The following is a 23,149-nucleotide window of genomic DNA, read 5'->3' on the forward strand; positions in this document are numbered from 1 at the left end:
TTGTTCTTATTCCTGCATCAGTAATGTGTGATGTTTTATGTTTTGATTCTTCTTTTCAGGTGAGGTGCAAAGATCTTTCTAAACCACAGAAAAACAACCGAGTCTCCAAGGTAACGGACACCCACTTTTTGTGTCTTTTAGCTATACGAATGTTTTCTCTTTCTTTTTTTCTTTTTCTTTTTTTTTTTAAATTAAGTACGGTTTTGGCACCTGCCGCTCTTTTCATTGAGGAATGCTGCATTTGTAATCAGCATGTAGCTATGTTTATGCTGCCTGGCTGGCAGGAGTGAGCATAAGATTTTCATCTGTGCTCCGTGCTCTGTTTAGTCTGTTTTCTATTGAGTTAAGTGAAGTTGTGAGACAGGAAAGGAGTGCTGTATGAATGAAGCCACCACAAGCAGCTTCAGAGAAACTCTCACCAGGAAGGAAGCATGCTTTTTTAGAAGTCATGTTGCAGTAAAGGCTCATTACTCTGAAATTGTGCACGCGACACAGTTTTGGTAAATTACTCTTTGGAGGGTTTAGAGAGGGCTAGGGGAGCATCACGACACTTGTTAGTCGTGTCAAGTTAGGAGCAAATCCCTCTTTTTTTCAGATTTCAGAATTGCGACTTGAAATCTAGACCACAAGTGTAAATCTGTGACCTACTTGTGTCTTTGATTCTAAAAATGTTAATTGTGAATCTTTGTTTAGTGATGGAAGAAATGGAAAGATTAAAGAGAAAGTGTTATTTAGGTTACTTTAGCTTTCTTCTTTTTTTTTGTAATGGAGTATTATATTGTCTTCTTTCTTTGGTAAATGGGAGATTTCGTCAGTGTGTGTAGTTAGTGAGATGCAAAAGATGAGAAGTCTCTCCTCTGTGTTTGGGTTGGACACGCCCACTCTGCTCTAACTTTCCCTGGTAACGCTTCCTTAGGGAGGCTTCTTAGAATTCTGTAGGCAATACGTGCTCTGTTGCTAGGGGTGTGCGTGGGGGGTGTGTGTCGTTTGCCGTGTCGTGTGTGTACGGTGTGTGTGTGTGTGTGTTTGTGTGCGTGTGTGTGTGAGTGTGAACAGGGTTGTTTTTACCCTGAAAAGGAGTCAAGTGTGACTTTCTGGGTTTTCAGGGCTTCAGACACAACAAACGAGAAACAAAGAAGCCGAGATGTCTGACGTGCTGAGAATGAGCAAATCATCTCCTTTATGCCAAGTGATCTGAACAAGCACTATTTGTGTTTTTACAGTAAACAAGAACACTTGATAAAATGAGTTATTTCAATTTAGATTCTGCTCTAAGCACATAAGAGGAGACAGCATGGGGTCAGAAATGATCACAGTTTTCAGTTTTAATTTCTGTGTCATGATCAGCAAGGTTCAACTCACTAAGATTTCAGGTTACTAGTTTACTATAGACATCAGGTTAACGCAAATGAACAGCATGAAATTGAAAGCATACATTATTACATACTGATTGTTGCCCTTGTGAATTTTATATGCAGTTGTTTTCTTCTTCTTTGTCTCCTTATTATTATTGTTAATTTTTAGAAAAGGCAAGCACTAGGCTTGGCTTAAGTATCAAAAATAAAGTGCACCAGAGTATTTGGATATTTTCTGTACAGACTATTAATGTGCACATATTAGCTGTGATAATATGAAGTAAAAATTGTTTAAAGTTTCTTTCACCACTCTTTGTGCAATTGACAGATATGTCATACACACTGACTTCAGAGAGATGCATGTGAATATGCACAGCTCAGCAGATTTCCAGCAGAGTTCACGAGGTGCATGGTCATTTAAAGTTCAGATGTGTTCAACCTTCATAGTACACTCTAAAAGCAATTCTCCACGTGCCAAGTACGACAGCCAGTGCACACATCTGTTTATTGATTGCTGCAAGTGCGAGTGCAGCACATACACAAGCATTTTGAAAGTTGCTATCTAATGGGACGGGGAATGGGAAATAATCTTCCTTCACACAGGACTGTGTGTATGTAAAGTAGCCTAGGAGTTTTACTGTCATGTCCCATTATTATTGGTAATTACAGCCAGCTGAACCCATCATTTGAAAAACTGTTCCAACTGTCCTTCAAGAGAAGGGTATTGCAGTTTCTGCAGCTATACAAGCAGTCCCCTCTCAACACTTTGCATTAAAACTGGAAAAGCCTATGACTTTGTAGCCTATACTGAGAACTTGCATGTGTTTTGTTTTTTTAGCTGCTGTTAGCCGCAGTTTGGATGTTAGAACATATTGCTAATAATAATACATTTGTTTTTTGTGCATTTATATTTGGTGTATATTGTAATACACTTTTATTTTTAAGATATCCATTCTTGCAGCATACTTTAACTGAAATGGAAAGGATTCTGGGCCTGTGTTTGACAAATCATCTGAAAAATGCAAGTTACAAACTATGGGCCGTATCAGAGCCTTCTTGTAAACACGGTCCAGTTGGTGGCCATCCTGCCAATTCTTTCCAGGCACTTATTTTTAGTCATACAAGACCAAACCAAGGGAGAAACTCATATACTAGAAACAGATTGACAAAATTATGTTTCAAAAATGGATTCAAAATAGCTATTAAAATCTGACAAAACTGTAAATAATGTGGTCTTTGGCTCAAATAATATGAAAGAACATGTAATTCAAGTTGCTCTAGCTACTGTGACCGCATGTTTCTCCATAACTATTGAAGCAAAAGACCCCGTATGTGTACACGTGTCAATGTAAGACTTGATAGGCTAGATGTTTTCTGCTAGTGTCATTACTAACAATGTAATTGGCTCTTTTTATTGGTGAGGTGGGACTTATGTAATTCAGCTGCAATGTTGAGTGTTACACGTTACCCCATTTATGGGCTGTTTCTACTCAAACTGAAAACAAAAGCATTAACAAAAGTGCATCTGATGATTCTGATCTTGGATTTAAGTCCATTGACTTGAATGAGGAGCGGAATTAAAATGAGTGCTACTCTCTTACAATTTGTTGTAACTAATCTTAGTGTCACAGGTTGTGCATCATAACACATCCTGCCATTAGTTGTATAAATTATTAAAATACGTCTAGTTTAATATGCAAAAAGTATATTTTATAGCGACAGATAAATGTGGGTGAAACCCATATTGTTATACTGAGACATTTGAAGTGCTCACATGATTAACATGATTATCAAAGCTAGTATCGTTTTCACATCCTGTTCATGACAATCAGCCTCAATATTTGCCTACTTCTCATTCATATCTCATTCATAAATTCGTTGATTCATTCATCTTCAGTAACCGCTTTGTCCTGGTCAGGGTTGCGGTGGATCCAGAGCCTATCCTGGGAACACTGGAAAACTGCTGTCCTGAGAGCTCTACACAAGAAAAATATGGCAACTTCAGAGGTGTGAACTGCACTCAGGTAATCTGAGTGGGCTGCCCAGAAAATCAACTTATACGTAACCCGAGTCTGAATACAGAAAACTTTCCCAGCGTAAATATTGATGTAACCTTTGAACTTACGTTGCCGATTAAGTCACCAACTCTGAATACGTTTCTATGGCAATAAAACTGATTAAACACATTTCTCGCAGTGTTGTGGTGGTAGTCTTTTCTCTGAATCATGACACAAAAATTTAACTAATAAAAAAAAATCTAACTTTAAAATTGAACATTTTAATGTTCCAGGTCACAAAGTACAAATGATATCAACACTCTTAGGTTTAAATTCCATATACAGTATATACACTTTCATAAACAGACATTCTGAATAGATCATGAAGACATACAGCAGAATCAGATGATTTACATCGGCTGCATGTTCAGTTCCTGAACATTTCCATGGTTGGTTATGAAAAGTAGTTTCTGATGCTGGCTGCTTTCTTTTTTATTCCACTTCTGGATTACATGCCAGAGAAGCTGATGACTATATTCTTCATGTTTTTTCTCCAGCAGTAATAGTTGCAGGTGCTGCCTAAGTTATTGCCTCACACTGTTTTTGGCATGGCTAGTCAATTGCATCACTGCATGTCCTGGCATAAAGGTTGTGAAGGGGGTTTATGTATACAGTATTATACACAATAAATTGAATAGCTGCTGGTGTATAATTCAGATTTCCAGTAAACAATAAATCCACAGGTTGCCTCAAAACCCTTAAATTCTTTAATCCTTTGTGTTTGTGTCTACTTGTGCTTAGATTTAGGCAAGAAGTGAAAATATGTAATATATAAAAAAGAGCCTAAGGTACTGTGTGAATTAAATTATAGCTACACTACCTGAGCGATGTGTTCTTGAGTGTTGATGCTTTTTATACTTTTGTTCTGTCATGGAAATACCAGTGTATGTGCTATATAAATTGGTGATACAAATAATATAAGAGTATGCAAAAAGAAAATTTTTCGATTACAAAGATTTCCACGGTTTTGTATATTACTTTTTTAGAAACTACAACCTGACATCTAAGATATAAATGAATGTCCAAAATCCAATTGACAACTGAGAGTTTTACAGCATGGCACTGTTCATATATTTAATTTCTCCGTGAGGACCTATGAAACATGGCCATGTAATGCAATTATACAAGACACAACACAGAGAAACACTGACTATATTGTATGCACTCCTGCAATTAAAGAAAAATCCACCCTGAACACTTTGCTTATCAATCTTTATAATCAACACATTATTTTTTATGGTGTCTACTATGTATTTTATAATGAAATTCTGAGTTAACTTACTTAAAAATAAGCTCTTTCTGATTTTTTTCCCAATTAAATGTCATAGGAACTGTACTAGCAATGCCCCGCTTGAGGCACACGACCGCTAACTTGAAACGGAAATAATGAAAATACAAACCTAACCAACAAATTACATCACAAATATTGCAATATTAAATTCAGAGTGGAGCCAGAACAGGAGAAGTCTAGTCAGGAGTGAACAATTATTTGTGGGGACTCCCAGCCAAAGAGGGCAAAAACTTTTGAATGCATTCATTGACACCTCCTTATCAAAATGTGCATTTATTTGAGTTCAGGCCATAGTCTTGCTGTGGCACCATCAGGTTGTTGATTTGTGATGGCCAGTAACAATATGCCCCACATCACTTCTATGCCAAGACCTGTTTAGTCATCATTCTGTTTTTCCTTGCCCAGGTTGAGTCACAGGGCATCTCAGTAAATGGCACTAGCTCAGAGCAGATGGAGGAGGAGGTGCCAGAGGACGAGGCATGTGATGTATCTCAAGAACACTCTGCTCCACCTGACTCGCCCACGCCTCTCCAGCACGGCCCTGCACCAACACCAGCTGAGAGTGAGCTCCGGCCTGCTGTCAGCCACCATGCACTTCCTACTCACCATGACTCTCACAATGGTGCTAAACATGTAAAACCAAACACTGAGAAACATACAGATCCCACCAAAACACAGTCTGAGCCCCAAAGGACTTTTAACATGCTCACCAGCATTCAGCCACCTGAGGCACTTCCTGAAAAGATGGAAAATGGAAAGATCCAAACGCCAGATCCAAGCATGGTGGCAGATGAACAACTTACATCCAACTTAGGTAGTAGTGTCTACTTTGAAGATGCTTTGTCTACACTAGCAACTGTAGTATGTTCCTCCATCACTGACAGGAAGGCTTTGGAGGAGAAGCTATTTGGTCCACAGACCTCAGAAATCTGTTCTTTTAAAAGTGAAAGAGAAGAACCATATCAGAGTCATAAACACCAAGAACAGACTTTTAACAATCCAGAAGATGACAACCCTCATCTTAAAGACTCAGTTGCACTGTCTTTTTCTAATATCCAGTCTTTAGTTGAGCATAGGAGCATAAGCATTGATCAGGCCATAGCTATTGAGGCCTTAACCCAGTTGGCAGCTACCCCAGAAACAGTGCCCTTCAAAATAGATCATCAGGGTCAGAACCCTCAGAATGAAAGCACATTGTCCACAAACTTTGCATCAAGCAAGCCGATACCTTTTCAAGAAGCTAAATCTATATCAGAGGTTGTTTCCAATAAAGTCCCAGTAATTAGTTCATCATTGCATCAGACATCTGTTATTTGCGGTCCATTCAACAGGCAGGAAAATTCCACCCACCGCAGCACCCCCACCCCCCACAAACTCTCCTTACATGATCTCTTAAAGGCTAGCTCAGAATGTGAAAAAATCTTGCACACCCAAGAGAATGGAAGATTAAGTCAAGCACTTTGTAAAACAGAGAGGATAGATGGCACTTTTAAAAAGATCAAACATGTTGATAGAACACATAGCTCAAGGAGGAGAGATGAAGAGGAGGTTGCTGCCCAGTTGTTGCAGCTTGCATTCATGATTGAATCACAACACAAGCCAGTATCTTCTGAAAACAGTCCACCCAAGGGAATGCCAGTTCAGACCATAAAATACAATCATCACGCCATTGGGCAACATTTAAAAAGGCAAAGCAAAACAAAATCAACCTCCTCAAGTCCAAGAATATCAAAAAAGAGAGCCACTGAGATTGATGGAAGTAATCACAGGATACCACTAGCCAAGAGATCACCCAATGGCAAAGCACTTCTCAAGATGAAGAGTAAAAGGGAGGCCTTGCAGCAAAAAGCAAAATTGCACTCCAAAAGGAATCCGTTTCTGCCCCAGACGCAAATAGACCTGAAAAAATACCTAGGACATGCTAATAATGAAAATAGGCGACTTTTCCATTTCAGCAACTCCCACAAGAGAGAGCACTTAGACCTGCAGGCTCTCATGAGCTCTGGGAACCAGAACACTCAGCATTTCCAAGCAGACCATGCCTCTCTGGGTCACTGCCATGGCAACCAGTGTCAACCAAATGGACATTGTCATAGTCTCACAAATGGTCACCTAGGTGCTACCCAAGGCCAGAGGCACGAATGTGAAGAACATTTAATTTCTCAGGTATCGAAAACCCACAGTGTGCTGAATCATGGTGCTAAATCACAAGTTCCCTGTGCCATACCTAATGTCCAAAGGCCAGACCAATCAGTGAGTCCAGGGAGGCAACATAAAGTTAACAGTCTCAACTATGAGCCACGTCAGGATTTCGTTGATCAGAACGGGTATTACAAAGTAGAGACATCCGGCTCTGTGACCATGTTGTCTGTGTCAGCTCAACGTATGGAAAATGGTGATGTAGAATGTCCCGGAGAACACACTCCCACCAAGCACACGCTCAACAGCTTTTTGGAATCTCCATTAAAGTTTCTGGACACCCCAGCCAAGAATCTGATCAACACTCCCTCAAAAAGATTATTGGACCTTCCCTCCTGTGACTGTATGGGTAAGCTGATAAAATGTAAAACAATCACAAACACTATTACTAGGAGGAATTTTTCATAAACACATTGCATTTTTTTAATTTGTAGATCAGATCATTGAGAAGGAGGAGGGCCCATTCTACACGCACCTTGGATCTGGGCCAACTGTAGCGGCAGTACGAGAGATGATGGAGAACAGGTGACATACTTTAATCTTAATCTCTTCAATGCATAAATTTTATTATCTTTCCTTCTGAGTGTAATTGATGTGTGAAGTGTGAAGGACACGTTTGAAGAATCCCCATTAAATACAAGATAACCTAGACCTGTTTTGATGCAATATGACATGGTATAATAACAACAAATTGATTTTAATTTTTAAAAATTAGTTTCGAAGATTGGGAGGATAAGCCTCCTTCATTGGGAATGACAGGTAAAGAGAAGAATAGAAGACAAGCAAGAAAAGAGGGTTTCTTTCACTTTCCTTCCTTACTCCTTTACACAGTACAAAAGGAAATTAATTTGATAAAATATCTAAATAATTTCACTTTATTAAATTACACAACAATTTGAATCTTTGTAAAACTGTACATAGAAACACTAGTGTGTACAAGCAGAAAGGCCAAACCTGGTTCTCATGCACTGTTGAAGTTACAACAGGAAGCCACTTTTCTATGCTGAAGGGGCCCCGCAGAGTGATTTTACCACACTATAGGTTCACAGATGACCTGCTGCAGGCTCATGTCTGTGATGCATTTAGGTGCAATGTGTAATGGATCCTTTCTCAGTCTCTAAAAACCACATTTTTTTTCCCTTCTAGGTATGGGGAGAAAGGTAAAGCCGTACGCATGGAAGTGGTGGTATATACAGGAAGAGAAGGGCGGAGCTCACAGGGTTGTCCAATAGCCAAGTGGGTAAGTGACCTGTCCCAATAAATACATTTAATTTAATTTTTTTCCCCAGATGGAAGGATTAGTGTTCTTGCTAGTGGCTATGGGTGTATTGTAAGTTTTCATTTAGCAGTTAGTCAGCATTTTCACTACCCAGTATACTGCCACCTCAAAAAAAAAAATTATATATATATATATATATATATATTATGTATGTATGTATGTATATACACACACACACACACATATATATATATATATATATATATATATATATATATATATATATATATATATATATATGCCTCAAAATCTAAATCCAAAATAGAAATCATTTAATTAATTTATTAATTCTTACTTTATTCTTAAACATATGTTTAAATTCATAAAGCAGATGACAGGCTGCAGCTACTAACCATGAAGGACTGAAGAACAATTAACACGAAAAAGAAAAAAATGAACTATAGTCTGTAACTGTGTATACACACAACTCCTGTGCCTGGTCGACTTATACCAGCACAACACACACTACCATGACAGTGTCAGCACTGAGAATGGTCCATTACCTAAATAACAGTTGGTGCTGTACTGCTATAGTCTTACAGTCAGTAAACATGGCAGATAGACTGCTGTTCGACCTGGGTATGAACTAGTGTTTTTCTCTGTTCAGTTCCTGACAGCACCACTGCTGGCTAGATATTTTTGGTTGATGGACTATTGTCAACCTAGCAGTGACACTGGGTGACAGTGAAATCCCAAGAAAATTTTTGCACCTACTACACCAGCACCACACACACTACCATGTAATTGCAATGTCAGTACTCAGAATGGTCCACCACCCTAACTTATGGCCCCTTTTCACTGATGGAGGAGCTAACAAATTGTGCATAGCAACAGGTGAGTTACAGCCTTGAATATTGCACTGCGTTGATCACAGGACTTCCTACAGCAGCAAGAAACAAACTACAACTTGTGCAAAAAGCAGCAGCAAGAATATTAACATGCACTTGAAAACAAAATGATATTAGACCAGTTTTAGCATCACTCCACTGGCTGCTGGCTTCCGTTAGAATTGATTATACAATTGCACCTTCATACATCCCTGAATGCCTGATAAACTATGTCTTTAGTGCTAGCGCTAGCCTTCGCCACATTCAGTGTATGATCCTTAAAAAGAGTGGTGTAGCAGCCCTTTTTAATGCTTCAGAGATCTGGAATACATTTCCATTAAATATTTGTCTGGTTCCATTTATCACTTGTTTTAAAAAAATAAATAAATTTAAAAAATTTACTCACTTTAGCCTATAACTAGCTTATATTATTGCCTTACTTTTGCTTGTTACTTCTATGTTGCTTTAGTTTTATTTTTACACACTTTTTATTATATAGTTTTATATTTGATATTGTTTTTATCACTTTTATTAGTTATGTCATTATCTTTTTTTGCCCGTTTTACTATTTATTTTACTATTTTTTTGATTACCTTTTGTTTATTTATTTACTTATTTATTTTTTACTTCAACTGTATATCATTTTGAGCTGCATTTTTAATGTGTGAAGATTGCTATATAACATTGTTGTTATTATTATTATTATCATTATTATTATTATTATTATAGTCAGTAATTGTGATTCTAAAAAAGTGCAACTATACAGTATAGCAGCTGTACCTGACAAAATGACCAGTGAATATTGATGATAGGCATGTGTATTGTATACATAGATACGTACATTGTGTATCGTGCATTGAAAAGTACAAGACAAGCTGAGTGCAAGCTAAGCTTTTGCAAGTTGAGAATAAATAAGGCGTACATATCTAGTTGTTTGTAATGATAGAGACTTGGGAGAAGGTTTAGGCTTTATGTGCTGGAGTTTTAATAAATCCAAAACAATAATCCAAACATTCAGAGGACAGGACAGCAATCCAGAACAGCAATCAGGGAAAATCCAACGGAGTATGCACACAAAATAAAGGTCATACACAGAAATGGAAGAAATTAATCAGTGACGCTGAACTTAGTTAAGAAATATCAACAGTGTATGAATGCAGGAATTAGTCGTTTCTTTAGTCCATAGACTATAAAAATGGACAGGTATATTGAACAGGAAGGGTGTGTGCAGTATTCAGAGGGGAGAGCCCTCTGCTGGTGTGGAGGTGTCAAAGTATGAGCTGGTATTACACTGTTACGTAAACCAGTAGGAGTTGAGTGGAAACAGTGTATATGCTACAAGCGGTACTTGGTGTGTCACCCATGGCAAATTTTACCAACCCTGGTTATGCCTCTCAGGTTATCCGTCGGGGCAGTGAAGAGGAGAAGCTGCTGTGCCTGGTGCGTCAGCGAGCGGGTCACTGCTGCCAGAATGCTGTGGTGGTCATCCTCATCCTAGCCTGGGAGGGCATCCCACGCAGCATGGCTGACAGACTGTACCAGGAACTCACCAACACTCTCTACAAATACGGATCGCCCACCAACCGCCGCTGCGCCCTCAATGAGGAGTGAGTCAGGAACTGCACGCAGCACAGAGAATGCCAGTGATTCATACACACACAGATGAACCACACACGGGTGGTTATTTAAGTAACACCAATGAGTGAGGGCTGATAGTTATTATTTATTAAGTATTTCTACTACTCTTTGACTAATATTTTTCTTTTCACCTTTTTTTTTTTACCTGCCTCCTCAGTCGTACCTGTGCTTGTCAGGGTCTGGACCCAGAGACCTGTGGAGCCTCATTTTCTTTTGGCTGCTCTTGGAGCATGTACTTCAATGGTTGCAAGTTTGCACGCAGTAAAGTGCCCCGAAAGTTCAGGCTGCACGGTGACTACCCTGCAGAGGTAAGAGCAGTAAGCCTTCAGTGAGGGGACACCATAGTTTTAAGAGGTGCTTTTTATTCCTGATCATATTGGCCCTGGTGTTTATGTATGTATGACATGAAAAAAACATCATGGGTTATATCCTTCACTGCAAACTGTGACATACAATATGACTGATTTTTTTTAACACTTCTGGGTTCTATTACATGGAAGCAATCACTGTAGAGAAAACATGACAGCAGTGGTACAGTTTATAATTGAACATGTTAATCTTTCATAATTTTTTATTTTTATTTCTACTTTTGAACCATGAGCTTCATCAGCAGTTTTATATGCATGAATAAATATAATATGGTTTGTATAATCGGCTTTCCAGTGTGTGCATTTTCAGATAATGAGAGTAATAAAAAGGTTAATTCCATTAAAATGTATATAGGTTATTTGAGAAGAAGGATATGTCCCATTCCTTTCACTTTTTACTCAGAAATTATGTGTAGCTTCTATTATTTGCATGTATTAACATGGTTGTGGTGGAATATTCGGTACTGTGCATGATTAGTTGGGGAGTGATAGCGATGCTGATTTATCTGAATGTGTATATAAGTAAAATGAAAAAAGGTTTAATAATTGTTCATGGTGCGAGCTTACACAGTATACAGTATACAGTACATTTTTCTAATGTGGAACATTGATAATGCAAAAAACTCTTTTGATTTAGAATAAAAGTGATGCCAATTTATGTATATGTACATAAACAGTCACTTTTACTCTTCTGCATATATAAAGGAAAAAGCAGTTGTAGTGCTACAAATAAAAACACTATACCAATATACCAATATTCATATAAACCATCATTTTTACTATTCCGATTACTGTAATCTCTTATTACAGCAGACTAAGCATATAAGTGCTGAACATATTTGGTAGAATCTGTGAGGCAGATCAACATCCTCATTCACAAACTGTGTTACTGCTGTCATGTTTCACTACTATGATTCACCTACAACGCTGAGGTGTAAAAAGGGTCTATTGTTAGAACACGAAATCTTAATATCTTTTTTTTTTTCAACAGGAGGAGAAGCTTGAAAATAATCTGCAGAATTTGGCAACGGATGTGGCTCCTGTGTATAAGAGACTTGCACCTGAGGCTTATCAAAACCAGGTATAACTATAATGACAGTCAAATAATTAAGTTGTAATCTTAAAGCATTTCACAACTCTCAAAGTAAGCATGAAATCACTAGAACTATGTGAGCCTCTCTGAGCAAAAGGGGGAAAAATAGCTCTGCAGATGTTAATTGAATATGAGTGCAAGAATCAATAAATTTTTCCACATTCTCAATATTGGCAGTATTCGGTATTTAAAATTTCTACTGATGCACTGTGAAGGCTGATATCCTGTTGTGAAATCGAAAAGTTGAGTTGACTTGTGTCCTTGTAGGTGGGACATGAAGAGTTGGGGCAAGACTGTCGTCTGGGCACAAGAGAGGGTCGTCCATTCTCTGGTGTGACGGCGTGTGTGGACTTTTGTGCTCATGCTCACAGAGACACACACAACATGACCAACGGGAGTACTGTGGTGAGCGTTGCATGTTATTTATGTAGGGCTATATTCAGAGTAGATGTAAGCGCACATAGTGAGGATTTAATACCGAAATTTCACTTTTTTATAAATTTCACAATTTATAGCTACTGCAGTAACTACTATAGGAGTTTGCTGAAAACAGAGGCATGTATCAGTTACGCATGATACTGGGTGTGAAATTAAGCATGATTTTCTTGCTCAATATCACCTTGATTGAGGAGCAGTATTAAGTCCAGTGTAATGAGTGTGATGTAAATACAAAAAGTCATCCTGAAATGTATGTTTTGGGTATTGTAAATACACTGATAAATTATGGAATACCAATTGACACCAATTTTAAATATATCCTTTTTCAGACATGTAGAAATGTCTGCATGATATGACCACCAAACCTGTAGAACCATGTCAATAAAAAGCATACTCTATCACTACCACTTGCAGGTGTGCACTCTGACTAAAGAGGATAACCGTGCAGTGAGAAACATACCAGAGGATGAGCAACTTCATGTCCTGCCTCTCTATAAGATCTCAGAGACTGATGAGTTTGGGCAGGTGGAGGGCCAGAGAGCTAAGATGGAGACTGGAGCATTGCAGGTGCTCTCTTCCTTTCCAAGAGAAGTACGTATGCTGCCTGAGCCCGTCAAGTCTGCCCGCAAGAGAAGACTTGAGGCCAAGAGAGAGCGAGAGAAGCAGAGCAGCCAGGAAAAGAAACAGGTCATCCCAGCAAAAATGAAGAACGAGCTCCTCAAAGGTATTGTCAGTAGTGCCATTTTTGATTCACTCAGCCGGTTGTGTTTGTGTGACACTCTCAACAGCAGAGGTTTACCCGTTGCATTTATAATTTTTGGCCTCTTATTGCACAGAAATAGGAGACACCTGATAACTATGCTTTTATGCTTTCTCAGCTAAAGCAACAGTCAGACAGAATGCGAACAAAATTCAAAAAGCCAATTCACTGAAGGGGAAAGGACAGGGGATGCGAAAAATGCACTTCAGTTACTTCATGCCGACTTTAACTAGGTGAATGCTGACCTGTGAATTTGTGAACCTCAGTCTCAGACAATAGAAAATAAGAAGGCGAGACAGTGGGAGCTTTGGTCAGTAAAAAATGGAGGAAGTGGTTATTATTAAGATATGGTCTATATCAATAATTCAGTTAGCATCAAGTGGTGACATCCACCCAAATATGCTAGTATTTTTGTGGAAAAACTTTTTTCTCTGCCTGCTAGGATTTTCTTATTTTCTTGTTGGCACCGGTGTTCTTAGAAATGAACCCCCAGACATTTGTAGAATGGAATATCCTTAATCTAATATTTGGCTGCCTTATTATAAGTATAACTTTTTCTCTGTTTACATTCTTATTGATTAGCTATATTTTTCTTCATAGGTTTTAAAAGCACTTCGCCTTGTTTTAAAATGGAGGCACAGAATTACTGTCCACCTATGCGAGTGACTCCAGACATGGAGACACGCTTTTTAAGTTTAATAGATTCATCCAGCCCTTACAGCAACACGAACTGTACTTCGCAAGTGGGCCCTAGTGAACACACTGCAGCACTTTCTCCCTACTCTCACTGCAACCTGCCTGCCCCTCCCCAGTTCACAGAACAGAAGCCCTTCAGAAACCAGCAGGATAGCTCCTTAGAAACCAAGTCCCAAGGTTTTAGTGACTACCATTTTGGAGTAAAGACAGAACCCAAGGAGGTGCACTGCTTCCAGGGTGGAGCTTCTCCGAGACTGTTCTCTCCAGCCCAGGCCGAGGGTCTCCACAGCCGACTGAACCAAGCACAACCGAGCCTGGATAACAACTACCACCATGGACCACCCACAACCTTGCGACCCCTGACCCCTGAAGAGGTTAAAGCTGAGGAGGTGTGGTCAGACAGCGAGCACAACTTCCTGGATGGGGATATCGGTGGGGTCGCAGTGGCACCATCTCATGGCTCCATCCTCATTGAGTGTGCTCGGCATGAGCTTCACGCCACCACTCCCATCCTGCGGCCTAACCGCGGCCACCCCACCCGCGTCTCTCTCGTCTTCTATCAGCACAAGAGTCTCAATGCACCAAGCCATGGCTTGCTCCAGTGGGAGGCCAAGATGGCTGAAAAGGCCAGGGAGAGAGAGGAGGAGGCTGAGAGGCTGGGATCTGAGGCTGCAAATGTGGGAAGGTCAAGGGCAGTTTCAGAAAGTGAAGAGGAAGATGTGTGGAAGGATGGGAGGGAGGAGCTAAAGATCCCTACTCGCCAATCACTAACAGCTACTCGGGACAACGTCACCACATCATCCCCATATGCTCTTACTTACGTCACTGGGCCTTATAACCGCTGGACGTGACCGTGGCCATGCCACTTTTAGCTAATGCCTTACCTCAGTCAGATCTCTCTGTTTTTAACACATGCTTGTTTTTGTTTTTTTTTTAATTTTGCTCTACATCTCAGCTTTTCAAATGATGCTGACTGCATTTGTCAGTTTTTAACTGTGAGATTTGGTGTCTACATTTTTTTTTTTCTTTCTTTCTTTTTTTTTTAAAGAGATGGTGCTCACAACAGATGTTTTAAAAGCTGGTTTTATACAAAGAGATGGAATTAGTGCATAGAAGATGTGACTATTTATTCTGAATGTTTTTTGCAACAGTTTGTATTTAATTTCTGGTCCAAGCCTGTTTACTGCAATATTACTGTGTCAACCTGAAAATGATGTGTGTAGTAAACACTCAGAATTGACATTGTAAAATGTGAATTCTATTGTTTTTGCCTCAGCTTGGGTGCTCTTGTCAAAAATTCAATAGTTGCTGTTTTATGGTGCCATTGTAGCAGTAACTTTGAATAACCACATACATTACTATTTTAAAGTATTGTGACACAGTTGGTTGTTGGATAGATTTGAACATGTAGCATTGGTTTTTATCATGTAATGAAGGTACATAGATACTGAATTATTCCCATTACACATTGCGTTGTTTGAAAAAAAAAAAAAAAGCACTTTGAAACAACTTGACTTTTGAAATGTCCTGTATGCACAGTTTTTGTTTATAAGCGACCTCCTTCATCCAGTATCTGTATATATGCTTTGCAAGTTGGTTTGGAACCCATTCAGGATTTTTTTTGAAACCATGCTTATGAAAGCAATAATCATGGAAGGTTATATGCTGCATTTTGATAGTGTGTGGAATCTAAACCATTTTATTACTGGAATTTGCATAAAATACAATATTACTAGTTTCCCAATTGTTTAGGTTTTTTCAACTCCAACAGAGGTTGAAACAAGACTTGAAAAACAGCATTTTATATAATCTGACATAATATTTTGTCACATATGTGTGCTAAAATGCATCAATAGTTTTACTGTATGTTTTTCCATGGTGCTTTTTTGAAGACTATACATCCAACTGATAGTAGATCATTTTATTTTTTTTTATTGATTTATGGTGTTTTTTATTTGAAATAAATCATGCCATGTTTTACAATTTGCATTCTTTGTAAATGTCTGAATATTATTTTTTTTTAAACCAACATATATTTGTTAGCCTGCTACTCCATTGCCTGAAATGGAGTACAGTCGTTCACAACTATGCTCACTGTAGAAATGCTAAGTTTTATATTAGACATTTGTTATTGCAATTTAGGAAATCCTCAGTTTTTCCAGTCTTTTTCCTTAAGGTGCTTAAAGTTTACTGTGTAAATGTAGTATATTATGATGTACTCCCAGAACTTTTATATTGAAAGCATTTGTGTCTAGAAAAAAACATTTCTTCATGCCAGCTGTGTAAAGTCACCTTTTATAGTTTTTTCCTGACAGCAAGGCAGAGAAAGTTCTTAAAAAAAAAAAACAAAACAATAGGACCTTCTGAAGACACAAAGTGGCATGGCTATATTCATTCTAGTGTACATTTCCAATTAAAGCTACTTTTGCTGAACAAGGAAATTGTTGCATTTGTGAAAAACACGGAGTGTCAAGCACTGAGTGCAGAGCTATCTTCTACAACATAGCGAAATGCTAATTTTCATAAATAAATGAAGACAACTTGGTGTTTACACAGCATCAAAGTGTCTCATTCATCATAGTCAACATTTATGGTATAGTAATTTGCTGTCTCTTTAAAGCCTATATTGCAGCTTGCTGCCAAAATAAGCAGCCAACAGTTAAGTCATATATTAAAGTAACATAAAATTAACTTTATGAAATGTGCATATGACTGAATCCTTTTGGAGAAACTGAGTGTGCAGATTGAAATTAATTTGAGTGTGCAGATTGATCGGTGTGAAATAGTCACTGCAGTGGTTTTGCAGCATTTTTAAGAAAGCTTTGAGACTAAATATGTAACAGGCAAATGTTATTGCATCATAAAATATATTCCGTTCAATTTTATTTTTATGGCACTTTTAACAGTAGACTTTTTCATAACGCTGCTTCACAGAAATGAGGAATTACATCTGGATTTCTAATGAGCATGGCAGATGTGAAAGTGGTGACAAAGACAACATGAGGAAGAAACCCTGAGAGGAAATTATTCGGTGGCGGCACTGGGTAGTGAGATTTTTATCATTACAGCAAACAATAAATAGTGAAAAGAGAGACAGCACTAAATCTGTTCGAAGGATAGAGAATTGGAATGATCATATTTTGAATAGGGTGAGGATAGAAGTGTAAGACTCCAGTGGTATTCAGGTGAGATTTAAGGGTCTATGTTCCATTTTGCAAATGTAGGTTACATTACACCAGTTAAAAAAGAGAGAGCAATAGTTAATGTTTTCAGTTTTATCAATTTTTCTTTGTACAGAAAGCCACATGTGTGACTATTTACATTGCAATTCAGATAAATGGGATGAAAAAACATTTTGTGATACACGAAGGGCATCTCACCAAGCAGGATAGTCATGTTTCTACTTTAAAAAAAAAACCCTTATTAAATATAATCACAATTAACTCATGTCATAGTTGAAGGACATTTTGTTACTGTAATGTCTGCTCCACCCACTCCGCTTATTAGCATGAACTCCATTTCCTAGAATCCTCAGCTTAGAAACAAACTACAAGATCAGTCACGTGAGCGGTCCCATGACCCTGAATCAGCGCCCCTCCCCCCATCAACAATTATGCAATCAATAACTAAAGCCCTGACACAGAACAAGCCTCATGTTATTCTGAATATACTGAAATAGTCAGTAAAAAAGCCTGTAAGCTTCCTCCACCCTGACTATATGATTGTGCCATAGACCTGTTATCTGACGCTACCCCACATTTCCCCTGGGTATATCCCTTGTCTGCCGAAAGAAATGAAACCATGGAGGAGTCCATCAGTGATGTTCTCAAACAGGGATATATTTGTGCACCTACTTCAGCAGCACTGGCTAGATTGTTCTTTGTGCAAAAGAAGGAGGTAGGTCTTCAGCCATGTATTGACTACAGGGGGAGAAGTGGAACAGAGCATTCAGCACCACTTCTTGACATTATGAATACCTCCTAATAACATATGGACTGGTCACTGTCTCTTCCATCCTTCAGGCCTGTAAACAATGTCCCCTGGGGCATGTTGGGAAAGATCATCATAGCGTACATTGACGACATCATGATCTAATCTCCCTCATGTGCAGAACAAGTCTGACACATGAAGAAACTGTGTATCTAATACCTCTACTCATTCATGCAATTATCCAATCAATGTTGCAGCAGTGCAATGCATAAAATTCATACACACACACAGGTCAAGATCTTCAATTACTGTTCACATGAAACATCAGAATGGGAAAAATGTGATCTCAGTGAGCATGGCATGTTTGTCATTGCCAGATGGGCTGGTCTGAGTATTTCAGAATCTTTACATATTTTCACATACACAACAGTCTCTAGAGTTTACATGGAATTTGATGAAAAATAAAACACTTCCAGTGGATAGCAGTTCTGCGGCTTGAAAATGTCTTGTTGATGAGGGAGGTCAGAGGAGAATGGCTGAGAGGAAGTGTTCATTAATTCAAATAATTCACTCTTTACCCCTGTCGCCTGTTCTTTTTCTAATCTTTCGAATGTCCAGTTTCAATGAGCCTTTGCCTGCTGTAGCCTCGGCTTTCTGTTCTTGGCTGATGGGAGTGAAACTCAATGTGCTATTCTGCTATTGTAATCCATCCACCTCAAGGATCAATGTGTTGTGCATTCTGAGATGCTTTTCTGCTCACCACAGTCATAAAGAGTGGTTATTTGAGTTACCATAGCCTTCCTGTCAGCCTGAACTAGTCTCTTTTGACCTCTTTCATCAACAGTGTGTTTCTGCTCACAGAACTGCTGCTCCATGGATGTTTTTTTTTTTTTTGGACTGTATTCTGTGAAAATCCCAGGAGATCAGCAGTTTACGAAGTACTCAAACCAGCCGATCTGGCACCAATAACCATGCTATAGTCAAAGTCACCGAGATCACATTTTTCCCCATTCTGAAGTTTAAAAGAATTGTATCTGCATGATTTTATGTATTGCACTACTGCCACATGATTGGTTTGCATAATTGCATGAATGAGCAGGTGTACTGGCATTCCGAATAAAGTAGAGAGTGAGTGTGTATTGAACAGATTTGGCTAATTAGTAGACAGGTAGCTAAAAGGTGCCTAAACGCCAAAGGTGTCTCAGAGCTGTGTTGACTGGAATGTGTGTGCAATCCACAGCACCAATCACTCTTGGAAACAACCTCTGAAAAGCATTTGTTGAATCGTTATTAATACTAGTTTACATGTTACTTAGGCTGTGCTATCCTGTTGAATAGGTAAAAGTACCCTGGAGCATGTTGGCCATACAGCAAGTTACCATGGCAATATAACCCAGTAAAAAGTGATTCACCACCATGAGTCAAAAAAAGCAAACTCAAAGATAGCATCATGAGACAGAACCCAGTTAATGGAACAAGATTCAAGCCAAATTTATACTGCTTGTGAATTTTTTAGAGTAGCCTACAATAAACACATCCTACATAATGCAGGGCTGCAGTTTATTTATTTAATAAACACATTTATCATGTTTTTATAATTTTCCATGTCAGAGCAAGTGGCTGCAGACTTGTTTAACGAGCCAAGTATGAAAAATCTTGACTTGGCTCCAGTTAAGTGACATCGACATTTAATTAAAATATTTTAAATTTTAATTCGTTTTTTTAAACAAAGCAAAGACATCCATTTATTTTTTAAAAACAACAGCTTGCCACATAAATAACACACCCTGGAAGGAGTTGAGAAATAACATTATAGAGCATTTAGATTAAAAAACAGATTCACATTTAAAATAAATTCAGCAACCACTGATGTTCTGACAGAAGTTTCAGCTGGCACAGAATAAAGTTTGTAGATGCCAAATGTTTGGTGATAAACAGGTCCCAGCTGATTTTCCATATACACACATGGAGCACTTTATTAGGAACACCTGCTGCCAATAGTGTGGCAGCAATGCAATGCATAAAATCATGCAGATATGGGCAAGCAGCTTCAGGTAATGTTCACATCAACCATCAGAATGGAGAAAAATGTGATCTCAGTGATTTTGACTCCGGCATGATTGTTGGTGCCAGAAGGACTGGTTTGAGTATTTCTATATCGGCTGATCTTCTGGGATTTTCGTGCACAACCGTCTCTAGAGTTTACTCAGAATGGTGCATTAAAGAAAAAACATCCAGTGAGCGGCAGTTCTGTGGACAGAAATCCCTCATTGATGAGAGAGGCCACAGGAGAATGGCCAGACTGGTTCGAGCTGATAGAATGGCTACAGATAAGCACTCTGTACAATTGTGGTGAGCAGAAAAGCATCTCAGAATGCACAGCACATTGAACCTTGAGGTGGATGGGCTACAACAGCAGAAGACCATGTCGGGTTTAACTTCTGTCAGCCAAGAACAGAAAGTTCAGGCTCACCAAAACAGGAAAAAACAGTTAAAGACTGCAAAAATATAGCCTGGTCTGATGAATCTCCATTTCTGCTGAGGCACACAGATGGTAAGGTCAGAATTTGGTGCCAACAGCTTGAATCCATGGATCCAACCTGCCTCAACAGTCCAGGCTGGTGGAGGTGGTGTAATGGTGTGGGGAATGTTTTCTTGGCACACTTTAGGCCCATTAATACCAGTCAGTCATCGCTTTATTGCCACAGCCTATTTGAGTATTGTAGCTGACAATGTGCATCCTTTCATGACCACAATTTTTTCTAATGGCTACTTCCAGCATGATAATGCACCATGTCACAAAGCAAAAGTCTTCTCAAACCGGTTTCACGAACATGACAATGATATCAGTGTTCTTCAGTGGCTTTCCCAGTCACCGGATCTGAATCCAGTAGAACACCTTTGGGATGTGGTAGAACAGGAGATTCACAGCATGAAAGTATACCTGAAAATTCTGCAGTAATTGTGTGATGTAATCATATCAACATGGACCAGAATCTCAAAGGAATGTTTCCAATGTGGAATGTGGAATCCATGCCATGAAGAATTGAGGCTGTTTTGAGAGCAAAGTGAGGCCCTACCCAGTATTAGTATAATGTTTCTAATAAAGTACAATGGCATGCCAAAGGAGCTCAAAACCACATAATCAAAAGTGTAGCTTATCTCTGGTGGTGTTCTGCTCTGGGTACATGCCCTGCTTAAAATAAACACTTCCCAATAAGAATTGGCCTAATTTTCCAATCAGTAACTACTGATTTTAATATAGTTAATTGGAACCAACAGGCAATTCCCATTGGGGACTGTATTAAATAGGGTAGTATCAGCTTGGCTGCTCAACTATCTTCCTAAACTTTGCATGTGAACATACTAGTAAGATTTCCAACCAGTTTATTGCTCCTGTGTAGAGCGTGTGTAACTGCACTGAACTGGCTTGGCATTCCGACTAGAGTACCACTGGGGAAAAAATCTACCCTAAGGAAATCTGAAATTACAAAAAGCCAATAGAATTATTTAAGATAAATGTAACAAACACTGACACTGAGCAAAGTTATATTTGATATTTGGTTAGGTTTAATGGGGGCACGGTGGCTTAGTGGTTAGCACTGTTGCCTTGCTCCTCCATGGTTGGAGGATTGAATTCCACCTTCGCTTTGTGTGTGTGTGTGTGTGTGGAGTTTGCATGTTCTCCCTGTGCTTTGGGGGTTTCCTCCCCAGTCCAAAGACATGAGTTGTAAGCTGATAAGCATTTCCAAATTGTCTGTAGTGTGTGATTGTGCTCTGTGATGGGTTGGCACCCTGCATAGGGTGTCCCCTGCCTTGTGCCCCAAGTTTTCTGGGATAGTATCCAGTTCCCCCGTGATCCTGTGTGGGATAAGCACTACAGAAGATGTATAGATTAGGTTTAATATTTTGATATTTGATATGTGAGATGAGGTTTCTGTGGCACATGGGCAGTATGTATTGTTTTCTATCACAGCGGTTCTCAAACTTTTTTGCAGATAGGGACCCCTTTAACTAAAAAATAAATTTCACAGATTTGTTTTATGAACAAGTATTAATCTTATTATTTAAATGTGTACAATAATATTCTAGCTGCTTGCTGCAGCCAAACAGCTTTTTATCCCTGAACTTTTCACTTACAGAACACTATATCCAAGTTGACGTTTTTATAGGCCTACTTGTTTTTGAGTTATTGAAGTTTGAATTGAAACCCATTCAATTCAAATGACCAGCCAAGAAGATTAATGATAAGAACTCACTACTAAAAATAATAACTTCAAAATGGATTTTCATGAAGTGGATTTCCAACACTTTAACTAAATAAAAAACAAATCACAAACTCCCTGGCGCTGCTCTGCTGAACCAGTGTTCTGTATATTGTATGCAGGTGGCCTTTATACTCAAATATTCTACAAATTTTTTAGATCCAGCAAACAACAAATAAAGAACAAGTAAATGCCCTACTGAAAAATCCAGCACATTATGTCCAGCTGCCATCTGCTAAAACGCAGGCTGAGCCGGTCACACTGGTAGATCAACTTTGCCAGCTGGTGGTGCTAGTAGAAGGGAAACAGTTTCTGAATTATAGTAACGCAATGAGAAAATCTCAAACATTTATTGTTCCGTTCAGACAATTAATAAGGAAGTTGGAAAATTACTTCCCAGCTGGCAATGTTGGTCTACCAGCATGACAGCTCGGCCTATGTTTTGATAGCTGGTTACAACAAGCTGTTTTTTTTTTTCAGGAGGGTGTATGCTAAAAAAAAATGCCCTCTTGAATGTTTCTGTAAGGGTTTCGTTGGTTAAATGGGGCTTATTTGTCTTCCTAAAAAGGTTTCACTTTGAACCCTTTCTGATAGGGAAACACTTTTAGGGTTCTACGCTGTTTTATGGTTCTACACTGAATGGGACAACTGAGGAACCCTTAAGGCAGGGGTTCCCAAACCTTTTGGGCAAATGACTCCAAATGGACGTTATGAATTTTTTGTGAGCCCAAACCCTGACCAACCTACATTTACTTACCAGTCTAGTGGTAATTGTTGTGCTGTTACAGTAAAATAATCCTCGCCAGGGTGGTGTGATATGGCCGGCCGCGAAGCAAAGGAGCCCAGTTTATAGTTGGCACATGGTTTTGTGTGTATGCAAAGCAGTGACAGCACAAGCAGCATTGTTCACACACTTCTTGCATATCTTATTCACAAAATGTCACGTCAGTGCT

The 23,149-nt window shown here is 38.9% G+C and overlaps 1 protein-coding gene across 4 annotated transcripts in view; it reads left to right on the forward strand.

The window, feature by feature from the left end:
• tet1 (tet methylcytosine dioxygenase 1) overlaps positions 1 to 16,355 on the forward strand; it is a 31,375-nt gene extending 15,020 nt beyond the window's left edge. For all 4 annotated transcript variants that reach the window (XM_026935928.3, XM_026935913.3, XM_034302756.2 and 1 more), the window contains 10 exons: positions 60 to 110; positions 5,109 to 7,251; positions 7,337 to 7,427; positions 8,049 to 8,142; positions 10,407 to 10,615; positions 10,804 to 10,954; positions 12,006 to 12,095; positions 12,375 to 12,512; positions 12,960 to 13,269; positions 13,906 to 16,355. In XM_026935928.3, coding sequence (XP_026791729.3) covers positions 60 to 110; positions 5,109 to 7,251; positions 7,337 to 7,427; positions 8,049 to 8,142; positions 10,407 to 10,615; positions 10,804 to 10,954; positions 12,006 to 12,095; positions 12,375 to 12,512; positions 12,960 to 13,269; positions 13,906 to 14,852 — 4,224 coding nt within the window. In that variant the 3' untranslated portion in view covers positions 14,853 to 16,355. The remainder of the gene's footprint in view (positions 1 to 59; positions 111 to 5,108; positions 7,252 to 7,336; positions 7,428 to 8,048; positions 8,143 to 10,406; positions 10,616 to 10,803; positions 10,955 to 12,005; positions 12,096 to 12,374; positions 12,513 to 12,959; positions 13,270 to 13,905) is intronic.
• Positions 16,356 to 23,149: the final 6,794 nt, after the last annotated feature.

This window comes from Pangasianodon hypophthalmus, chromosome 3, assembly GCF_027358585.1.
Source record: "Pangasianodon hypophthalmus isolate fPanHyp1 chromosome 3, fPanHyp1.pri, whole genome shotgun sequence".
NCBI classification, from domain to species: domain Eukaryota; kingdom Metazoa; phylum Chordata; class Actinopteri; order Siluriformes; family Pangasiidae; genus Pangasianodon; species Pangasianodon hypophthalmus.